The 10,869-nt window shown below is 46.2% G+C and overlaps 1 protein-coding gene and 1 long non-coding RNA gene across 2 annotated transcripts; one reads left to right on the forward strand and one right to left on the reverse strand.

The window, feature by feature from the left end:
* Positions 1-6,405: 6,405 nt before the first annotated feature.
* LOC125555830 (sialyltransferase-like protein 2) lies at positions 6,406-7,945 on the reverse strand. Its single transcript, XM_048718663.1, has one exon. The coding sequence runs from the start codon at positions 7,808-7,810 to the stop codon at positions 6,632-6,634; it is 1,179 nt and encodes a 392-aa protein (XP_048574620.1). The 5' UTR covers positions 7,811-7,945; the 3' UTR covers positions 6,406-6,631.
* A 628-nt stretch (positions 7,946-8,573) lies between these two features.
* Positions 8,574-10,615, forward strand: LOC125555831. The gene is made up of 4 exons (XR_007304891.1): positions 8,574-8,823; positions 10,196-10,240; positions 10,364-10,459; positions 10,601-10,615. It is a non-coding gene; the product is annotated as an uncharacterized LOC125555831 (long non-coding RNA).
* Positions 10,616-10,869: the final 254 nt, after the last annotated feature.

Raw genomic sequence — 10,869 nt, forward strand, 5'->3', positions numbered from 1 at the left:
AATATTATATGTGAATGGCATATTGTTGATTGGAAATGATATAGAATTTCTGGATAGCATAAAAAGATACTTGAATAAGAGTTTTTCAATGAAAGACCTCGGTGAAGCTGCTTATATATTGGGCATCAAGATCTATAGAGATAGATCAAGACGCTTAATTGGACTTTCACAAAGCACATACCTTGATAAAGTTTTAAAGAAGTTCAAACTGGATCAAGCAAAGAAAGGGTTCTTGCCTGTGTTACAAGGTGTGAAGTTGAGTCAGACTCAATGGCCGACCACTGCAGAAGATAGAGAGAAAATGAAAGTCATTCCCTATGCTTCAGCCATAGGTTCTATCATGTATGCAATGTTTTGTACCAGACCTGATGTGTGCCTTGCTATTAGTTCAGTAGGGAGGTACCCAAGTAATCCAGGAGTGGATCACTGGATAGCGGTCAAGAACATCCTAAATAGTTGAAAAGGACTAAGGATATGTTTCTCGTTTATGGAGGTGACAAAGAGCTCGTCGTAAACGGTTAGTCGATGCAAGCTTTGACACTGATCCGGATGACTCTAAGTCACAAACCGGATACATATTTATATTGAACGGTGGGGCTGTAAGTTGGTGCAGTTCTAAGCAAAGCGTCGTGGCGGGATCTACGTGTGAAGTTGAGTACATAGCTACTTCGGAAGCAGCAAACGAAGGAGTCTGGATGAAGGAGTTCATATCTGATCTAGGTGTCATACCTAGTGCATCGGGTCAAATGAAAATCTTTTGTGACAATACTGGTGCAATTGCCTTGGCAAAGGAATGCAGATTTCACAAGAGAACCAAGCACATCAACAGACGCTTCAATTCCATCCGTGATCAAGTCAAGGAGGGAGACATAGAGATTTTCAAGATACATGCGGATCTGAATGTTGCAGACCCGTTCACTAAGCCTCTCTCACGAGAAAAACATGATCAGCACCAAGACTCCATGGGTGTTAGAATCATTACTGTGTAATCTAGATTATTTACTCTAGTGCAAGTGGGAGACTGAAGGAAATATGCCCTAGAGGCAATTATAAAGTTGTTATTTATATTTCCTTATATCATGATAAATGTTTATTATTCATGCTAGAATTGTATTAACCGGAAGCTTAGTACATGTGTGAATACATAGACAAACAGAGTGTCACTAGTATGCCTCTACTTGACTAGCTCGTTAAGCAAAGATGGTTAAGTTTTCTAACCATGGACAAATAGTTGTTATTTGATGAACGGGATCACATCATTAGAGAATGATGTGATTGACTTGACCCATCCATTATCTTAGCATGATGATCGTTTAGTTTGTTGCTATTGCTTTATTCATAACTTATACATGTTCCTATGACTATGAGATTATGCAACTCCCGAATACCGGAGGAACACTTAGTGTGCTATCAAACGTCACAACATAACTGGGTGACTATAAAGATGCTCTACAGGTGTCTCCGATGGTGTTTGTTGAGTTGGCATAGATCGAGATTGGGATTTGTCACTCCGTGTATCGGAGAGGTATCTCTGGGCCCTCTCGGTAATGCACATCACTATAACCTTGCAAGCAATGTGACTAATGAGTTAGTTGTGGAATGTTGCATTACAGAACGAGTAAATAGACTTGCCGGTAATGAGATCGAACTAGGTATTGAGATACCGACAATCGAATCTCGGGAAAGTAACATACTGATGACAAAGGGAACAACGTACGTTGTTATGCGGTTTGACCGATAAAGATCTTCATAGAATATGTAGGAACCAATATGAGCATCCAGGTTACGCTATTGGTTCTTGACCGGAGAAGAGTCTCGGTCATGTCTACATAGTTCTTTAACCCGTAGGATCCGCACGCTTAAACGTTCGGTGACGATCGGTATTATGAGCTTATGTATTTTGATGTACCGAAGGTAGTTCGGAGTCCAGGATGCAATCACAGACATGACGAGGAGTCTCGAAATGGTCGAGACATAAATATTGATATATTGGATGGCTATGTTCGGACACTGGAAGTGTTCCAGGAGGTTTCGGATAAAACCGGAGTGCCGGAGGGTTACCGGAACCCCCCCGGAAGTTATTGGGCCCTCAGTGGGCTTTAGGGGAGAGAGAGGGCAGCAGCCAGGAGGTGGCGCCTCCCCCCCTCAAGGGAGTCTGAATTGGACTAGTGGAGGGGGGAGCGGCCCCTCTTTCCCTCTCCCTCCCCCTCTCATTCCTTCCCCCTCCTAGTAGGACCAGGAAAGGAGGAATCCTCCTCCTAGTAGGAGGAGGATTCCTCCCCCTTGGTGCGCCCTCTAGGGCCGGCCTCCTCCTCCCCTCCTTTATATACGGGGGAGGGGGCAACCCATAAACACACAAGTTGATTATTTTAGCCGTGTGCGGTGCCCCCTCCACAGATTTCCACCTCGGTCATATCCTTGTAGAGCTTAGGCGAAGCCCTGCGACGGTAACTTCATCATCACTGTCATCACACCGTCGTGCTGACGAAACTCTCCCTCGACCTCAGCTGGATCTAGAGTTTGTGGGACGTCACCGAGCTGAACGTGTGCAGATCGCGGAGGTGCCGTATCTTCGGTGTTAGGATCGGTCGGATCGTGAAGACGTACGATTACATCAACCGCGTTGTCATAACGCTTCCGCTTACGGTCTATGAGGGTACGTGGACAATACTCTCCCCTCTCATTGCTATGCATCACCTAGATGGATCTTGCGTGTGCGGAGGAATTTTTTTTGAAATTACTACGTTCCCCAACATTACTTGCCCGAGATTTGATTGTCGGTATCATCATACCTAGTTCAATCTCGTTACCGGCAAGTCTTTTTACTCATTCTGTAATGCATCATCCCGTAACTAACTCATTAGTCACATTGCTTGCAAGGCTTATAGTGATGTGCATTACTGAGAGGGCCCAGAGATACCTCTCCGAAACACGGAATGACAAATCCTAATCTCGATCTATGCCAACTCAATAAACACCATCGGAGACACCTGTAGAGCATCTTTATAATCACCCAGTTATGTTGTGACGTTTGATAGCACACTAAGTGTTCCTTCGGTATTCGGGAGTTGCATAATCTCATAGTCATAGGAACATGTATAAGTCATGAAGAAAGCAATAGCAATAAACTAAACGATCATAGTGCTAAGCTAACGGATGGGTCTTGTCCATCACATCATTCTCTAATGATGTGATCCCGTTCATCAAATGACAACACATGTCTATGGCTAGGAAACCTAACCATATTTGATTAACGAGCTAGTCTAGTAGAGGCATACTAGGGACACTCTGTTTGTCTATGTATTCACACATGTACTAAGTTTGCGGTTAATAAAATTCTAGCATGAATAATAAACATTTATCATGATATAAGGAAATATAAATAACAACTTTATTATTGCCTCTAGGGCATATTCCCTTCAAATACTCTTCTGATTATGAACTTGAATATGCTTTGTGAGTAGTTACATTTGTTCCTGAGGACATGGGATTAGTCTTGTTATAAGTAATCATGTGAATTTGGTATTCGTTTGATATTTTGATTAGATGTATGTTGTCTTTCCTCTAGTGGTGTTATGTGAACGTCGACTACATGGCACTTCACCATGATTTTGGACTAGGGGAAGGCATCGGGAATTAGTAAGTAGATGATGGGTTGCTAGAGTGATAGAATATTAAACCCTAGTATATGCGTTGCTTCGTAAGGGGCTAATTTGGATCCATATGTTTTATGCTATGGTTAGATTTATCTTAATTCTTCTTCCATAGTTGCGGATGCTTGCAAGATGGGTTAATCATAAGTGGGAGGCTTGTCCAAGCAAGGGCATCACCCAAGCACCGGTCCACCCACATATCAAATTATCAAAGTAACGAACGCGAATTATATGAGCATGATGAAAACTAGCTTGACAACAATTCCCATGTGTCCTTAGGAGCGCTTTGCTTTATATAAGAGTTCTTTCAGGCTTGTCCTTTGCTACAAAAAGGATTGGGCCACCTTATTTACTTTTGTTACTTGTTACGAATTATCTCATAATACAACTATCTGTCACCGATAATTTCAGTGCTTGCAGAGAATATCTTGCTGAAAACCGCTTGTCATTTCCTTCTGCTCCTCATTGGGTTCGACACTCTTACTTATCAAAAGGACTATGATAGATCGCCTATACTTGTGGGTCATCAATTCTCGCGTACATCTTGATATGCTATCTGAATACAAACTTTCGTGGAAAACCGACAACTTTTGTGTCATATGCAAAAAAAGACAAAATTTAGTGTTAAGAAAGACTTTTCTTTTTTGCGGGAATAACTTTCGATCTATTCATCAACTGTCAAGGTAGTACAAAGAACACCCAAAGTAAAAAATGCATCTAGGTCCGTAGACCACCTAGTGACGACTACTTGCACTGGAGCGAGCCGAAGGCGCGCCAGCGTCTTCGCCCCTCCCTCATTGAAGCCGGGCAAACTTTGTTGTAGTAGACAGTCGGTAAGTCATCGTGCTAAGGCCTCATAGGACCAGTGCACCAGAACAGCATCCACCGCCAATGAAGAGAAGCATAGATCAGAAGGATGCAATATGTAGACACACGAACACAGACGAACGAAGACAAGATTCACATGGATCCACCGAAGACAAACGCCGACCGAATCCCGTGAGATCCGCCGGAGACAAACCTCCACACGCCCTCCAATGATACTAAAAACACCATCAGAATAGGGACAAGGCGGGGAGAACCTTATTCCATTAGCAGAGAGTCGCCACTGCCTCGCCTCTCTGAGATGGACACAAACCCTAACAAAACTCAAAAGAGTATGAAAAAACGAAGCCCTCCCGCCGGCAAAGGCCAGGATCCACCATGTCTCCATGGCCGTAAGACCATAGAAGACGAGGTAGACCGGCGGCGGCACCGGCGGGAGGCACAAGAAACCTTAGCCAAGGGGTCCTCTTTTCTTCAAGTCATAAGAAAGGCTTTTCATGAGACATTTTTTTGTCTTTTTACACAAGGCATATATAATGTCAGGTTTTCATGAAACTTGACGTGCACACATACCATGTTGAGATGTGCGCGTCAAATTTGTGTTCGGAATTTTTTTTACATTTTAAAATATATTTTTCGATGGCAGGAGCATATGCTCCCATGTGTCAAAGTGAATTTCCATAACAAAACGACACACCCTGGCTAGGATTTGGAAACATTCTCACACGGAAAACTTGAGGAGATTAGGATTCATAGGATGGAGGAAAAATATCAAGGAAGATGATACGAGTATTATGGTCTAAAATTTTACATAATGGCATCTATAGGGGACGCGGAGTTTTGGCTCTAGGGAGCGGTTGCTCATTGGTGAATGGTTATTAAAAACTAATAGGAAATAAATTTTTAAAAATCAGTTTTTTTTTGTAAATGTTCGTGTTAGTGTACCAGTGTGCTTGCCAAATTTCATGGAAAACGGGATAGCAGTACTTCGTCGATGAAAAAACAAAATTAAGTGTACCAACATTTGTCGTTCGACTTGTTTTTTTTTATGTTGCACACATCCACATGCTTAAGCTTTCCCCCTAAAATTTTGCAGGTAGCATTTGGGTGTGACAATGAACACATCTATTTTTATAAATAAACAAATTGACCTTGGCAAAATACATTTTTGACGCGGAGGAGCATATATTCCCTAGAGCCAAAAGCAATATCTGCATCTATAGGTGTGATGCAAATTCGAGTGGCATTTTTTCAAAGAGAAAAGTTGTAGTAGCATTTCTCTAAGTTGGAGGCGGCATAATTGTAATGTCATGTCATTTATCTAATTAACCGATGAGAAAGACTACTCCAGAAAAGTGACGAATGTAAAGAGCACAAACAGCTAGTACTTTGATAAACAACAACCTCAAAGCAGCATAGCTCATACAACAGAGATAACATCTGCCCTGGGATCCAAATGAAGCGAGTCATGGATGCCGAATAAGAGCGCAGCAGTAATACAGTACTTCAATTTTTGTTCCTGCCAAAATGGAAGTTATACAGAAAACTCTAATTCTAACTGATGCTAATTGTGTTCATAAAAAGAAAAGAGTAAGGCAATCTGTCAGACAAAAAAAATACATAATGACTGAAGCAATCTACTACAAGAATTTGCACCACATTGGACTTACCAGATATTTTGCTGGCCAATCTTGTAATGAGAAATCAACATTTTGTGTTTATAGCTGAAAAAATATAGCTGCAACAGAAACGAAACAAAGTAGGCTACTCACTCTCCTCACTTAATGAAATCAGCACTGTATTTTGTTCCAAACAAAACATGGTAGGCTACCAAACTGAATAGTCTACGTTACTTTCCTGTTTAAAGCAGAGTGTAAACAACTTCGGTTATTGTCAGCTAGTGCTAACCATTTTGACAACTGACAGGTGCAGCAACAGTCCAAAACATAATAGTACAAACAAGAACTTGCGGATTCCATCATAACCATCTGGTCGTCAAACTGGCCTACATTTCTGCTTACAAATTTCAGTGAGACTTTCATTTCCATTGCCCCTAATTTACAATTCTCTGTCGGCTAAATTGACATTTTGTGAATCAAGTGTAGTAGTATCAATTTTACAACAACACAGTAATACACACAGTTAAGGCAGCCTCACCAGTACAACCTGACCGGCGGCACCGTGAAGCCTTGGGCCTCGTCAAGGAACGGCACCATCTCCGGCCGCGCCTGGAGGTCGCCGTAGAAATCGTACTCCGCCTGGTAGTCGTGCAGGTCCAGCTCCTTCTTCTGGTTCGTGTGATAATGGTGCTTGGCCCCTGCCGGCTTGCCGAACCCGAATAGGCTCAGTTCCTCGCATACCCCCAGCGCCATCACCACCGCCTGCATACCTGACGAATAGTGGAAGTACCTCTCGTCGTGCTTCCGGGTCCAGTTGCTCGCCGGAGCACCCGTGTCCGACACGAATCGCCGGATCGAGTAGTACTTGGCAATGCGCGCCGAGAGCGTGTCCAGGCGCGCGTCGGTGACGAGGAGCGGGAATGGGGAGGCGTGGGTGGCGGTTGCGTTGCAGATGAGGGCGTCCAGGAGGTGCGCGGGCTGGCAGATGTACATGGCCATGGGCACGGTGGGGCCATACGGGTGGCACCCGCAGCCTGCGGCGGTGGCGGCACTGCGGGACGCGCAGAGGTGGAGGATGTTGGAGTTGACGAAGGAGAGCGAGGTTTTGGCGCCGACGTCGGCGACGAAGCCGGCCACGCGTGCGTTGTTGAGGCGGATGACGAGCTCGTGCGCGTCGATCTGCGGTCCGCGGCCGGAGCCGAGGAGCCCGCCACTATTCCCTACGACCGCGCAGGTCGGGAAGCGCCGCCCGAGGACGCCGGCGAGCTCGCTCATGACGCTGGCCACATTACCGGTTCCGCCCCGGCGGCGGCGGTGGTGGGCGAGGAGGAAGGAGTGGAGAGACGTGCGGAAGGACGCGAGCAGGGATTCGTCGGAGGGGAGTGCCTCGGCGGGGATGCGGAGGCGGGACACGGTCCTCGGCCTCGGCGGGCCGCGGGCGGAGCGGACGTACGGGAGGCGGAGGTAGAGGAGGCGCTGGCGGTTGCCAAGGCTGGGGAACGTGGATATCGAGCCATTCACGAGCAGTGCAGCCGCGTCGGCGAGGACTTGCTCGGATCCCACGCCTTCCACCGCGGCGAGGCGACGAAGGAGCGGGTCCCCGGCGGCGGGACGAAGCGGCAGCTGTAGGGGGGTGAGGTGGCGGCGGAGGGAGAGGGAGAGGAGGGAAAGCAAGGCGAGTACAAGGACCGGCGGGAGGGGGCGGGGCTTCATCTCCGGCGGTGCGGGCGGCAAGATCCCGCGGCCATTAGTAGGTGCCGCGTGACTCGAAGGGTGGGGGGTGAGTCGCCGACGTGAAAGAGTGTCAGTGGGGTGGGGGAGAAGTCAGAGCAGCTGGGGCCGAGTGGTGCGAGGCAGCTCCGGTAGTTCGAACGAGGTGACCGAACTGTGGGGTCGGATCGCGTTGGGGCATACGTGTCAGTGGTGGGTTGGTTGGATAGTTTGTTAGCTCTGTGGGCAGTTCGGGTGCGCTGCACTCAAACGTCCCAAAAGTAGACTAGGTGCGAGTCGTGTGTTAGCGGACAAAATTACCGTTCTGACCTAAAAGGCTAACAAAATCCTTATTTAATCTCGTTTCAAAAAAAAATCCTAAAATCTTAAAAATGCACATGCACTATTTGGTCGAGCGTCGAATCCATCGGCCCGCAAGCGCAGGTGTTATCTGGTCGGAGGCTCAGAGCCCACGCACTATCCTCCCTTCACTACTTTCTCTCCGAGAAAAAAGCCTTTCCTTATCCTCTTTTCCTTGTCTAGATCAGATCCGGTGAGGCAGCGGCTAGGGAGGTCGAGGCGAGGCGGCGGACCGAACGAGCCTGGAGAGCAGATCAGCCGGCAAGCCGGACCAGCAGTGCCGCCGTCTCCTCCTTGCTCTTTCTATGAGCAGGAGCAGGGGTCGCCCAGCCGCCGCAGCCCCGACGGGAAAGGGCCGCCGCGGTCCTCCTTTCGGCTACGCGCTTGGCCGCCGCACTTCTCCAGCCACCTCCCAGCGCCAAGTACACCCCGGCCGCCTCCTCCACTTGCCTACTCCTGGCGACGCGCGACGCGCCTAGCACGCGCCCGGCCGTTCCCCTCCTGCTACCTCCTCCTAGCGACGCACGCCGCGGTCAGGGGGCCTGTTTCCCTAGGTCCCCAACGCCGACGGTCGATTACAGTGCCATCTAGGTGTTGTTGCTGCATACTTGGATGGGAGATTGAACATATGTGCCAACTTTCTTCTGTCGGCAGAGGTATGTGCAGCTCCGAAGAAATATGAGTTGTAGTATATGACTGTTCCGATAAAAATGTTTCCTCCCAGCAATGAATGTGCTGATATTTTTGGATTACTATCTTCTGAACTTGTAGTTTGTGACACACATTGACCGTTCAAAGAAGAAGTAGAAGTTTGGTTTTGGGATCACTGTAGGAGAGTAGATATGCTCATAGCAATTACCATGAGAGGACTACAGATGTCTTCTCAGTTTGTTATAAGTGCAGGTTTACCACATGGTCTAGGTTCAGTGTTCTGGACTACAGATGACTCCTCAAGCGTTCAGCCTCTTTGGGTGTACTTGTGGTTGTCTCATTTTCAGCTACTTTAGATAACATGGGCTTTTGGGCGTCCATGATTTACAGGCTGAAACGTTGTTGTGGTAAAAATATGCATTGGCAGTCGAGCTTGCCGGTCGGGCGTCACGCCTCCAAGCTCCTACACGAAGGACGACCTAGGCCCCAGATTTGGTGTTTCGTGTCTGCAGCTGCAGTTTCCAGTGAGGTTCCGGTCGCCATGGCTGTGGTGGGTAGGTGGGGCATAGGGATGGATTTCTTACTTCAGTCCCAATGTGTGTTGCGTTGGGACTACACGACGAGATACTAGGTGGTGGTGCACCCACTCCCCTATGTATTTACTTGAAAGATCTGGGTAGCTGCACGGAGAGCATTATGTAGTTGGCTAGTTAGATTATGTAGTTGCACAAAAATGGCAGGGAAGTTGACTACATTGCATAAAAGCTTGTTCATGCACTCTGGGGTGTTTTTGCACACACACACATATATGCTCAGTTGGCCTGCAAATGTAATTTAGTTGCACACACATTTGTTGTTTAGTTGGTAGGATTAGTTGCACACACATATGCTCAGTTGGCCTGCAATGTAATCTAGTTGTACACACATTGATATTTAGTTGACAGGACTAGTTGCACACACATATGCTCAGTTGGCCTGCAATGTAGTCTAGTTGCACACACAATAATGTTTAGTCGCACACACACAATATGCTCGGCGGGCTGCTCAGTTGGCCTGCAATAGTGTAGGAGTTTGCAGATTTGTTTCCTTTTTTAGCCATTTTTGTGCAACCGGGCAGCCCCCTTTGTGCAACTTGTTAGATAGAACTTACCAACCTTATGTTAAAAATAACCAACTTAATTTTTCTTCCGATGGAGTATTGTGTTTTTGGTGGCACTTATTTTTTGTTCAACTAGGCAGCAAATCATGTGCAACTTTTCTTTTAATTCAAACTAGCCAACTTCATATATAAAAGTAGCCAACCCACCACATTTTCTCTCCCCTGTGCAACTTCTGTTAATTTGATTAATACATTGTTCGCATTTTTTTATTGCAGAGACCAAAATGGCTGGAGAAGGAGATGTGCCTGACAATGAAACAGAGGTTCCCATTTTTTTTCTTTTTGCCCTATTACCACTTTAATTTTTTGGGTTTTATCCTCTGACCATTTTTATTATGCCCTTTTCTTTTACCCTCTTAACATCCCAATGTTTTTGTTCATTGTAGGGTTCTGCAAATCCGATCTCACGGCGGCACTCAAAAAGGGCTGCTAAGCGACAGCCGCATGGCGATGATAAGGACGGGGATGGAGAGGATGACGATGTGAGTGGAGAACAACAGTCCTTTGGAATTTATTTTCCTTCATTTTTCTTTTGTTCTTTAGGTTTTTTATATGGCACACATACATGTTTAATTTTTTCTCAACCCCTTATGCTTGTTAATTTTTTCCTTACACAACTTTAGGGTGGCGAAAGATTCCTCTTAGTAAAACTGTAGAGAAGAAAGGTGCGCATGAAGGCAGTATCCAAAGGGGTAGATGCCACATCTTCTGCAGCAGCCGCTGAGGTAACATAAAATTCCATCAGGAATATTTTTTACTCCACATACAGGCAGCCAAGTGTATTAATTTTCATACATAGTTGCAGAAGGACTAATTAAGCATTGGCATGCTCAACTTTCTCAGTTGCTCACCATTGCCATCTTCAAGTTTTTTAGAATTGTCCCAAGAGTAT

The sequence above is a fragment of the Triticum urartu genome, chromosome 5 (assembly GCF_003073215.2).
Source record: "Triticum urartu cultivar G1812 chromosome 5, Tu2.1, whole genome shotgun sequence".
Taxonomy (NCBI): Eukaryota; Viridiplantae; Streptophyta; class Magnoliopsida; order Poales; family Poaceae; genus Triticum; species Triticum urartu.

Coding starts and splice junctions, on each gene's coding strand:
- LOC125555830 (XM_048718663.1), bottom strand. CDS start 7,810: ATGAAGCCCCGCCCCCTCCCGCCGGTCCTTGTACTCGCCTTGCTTTCC.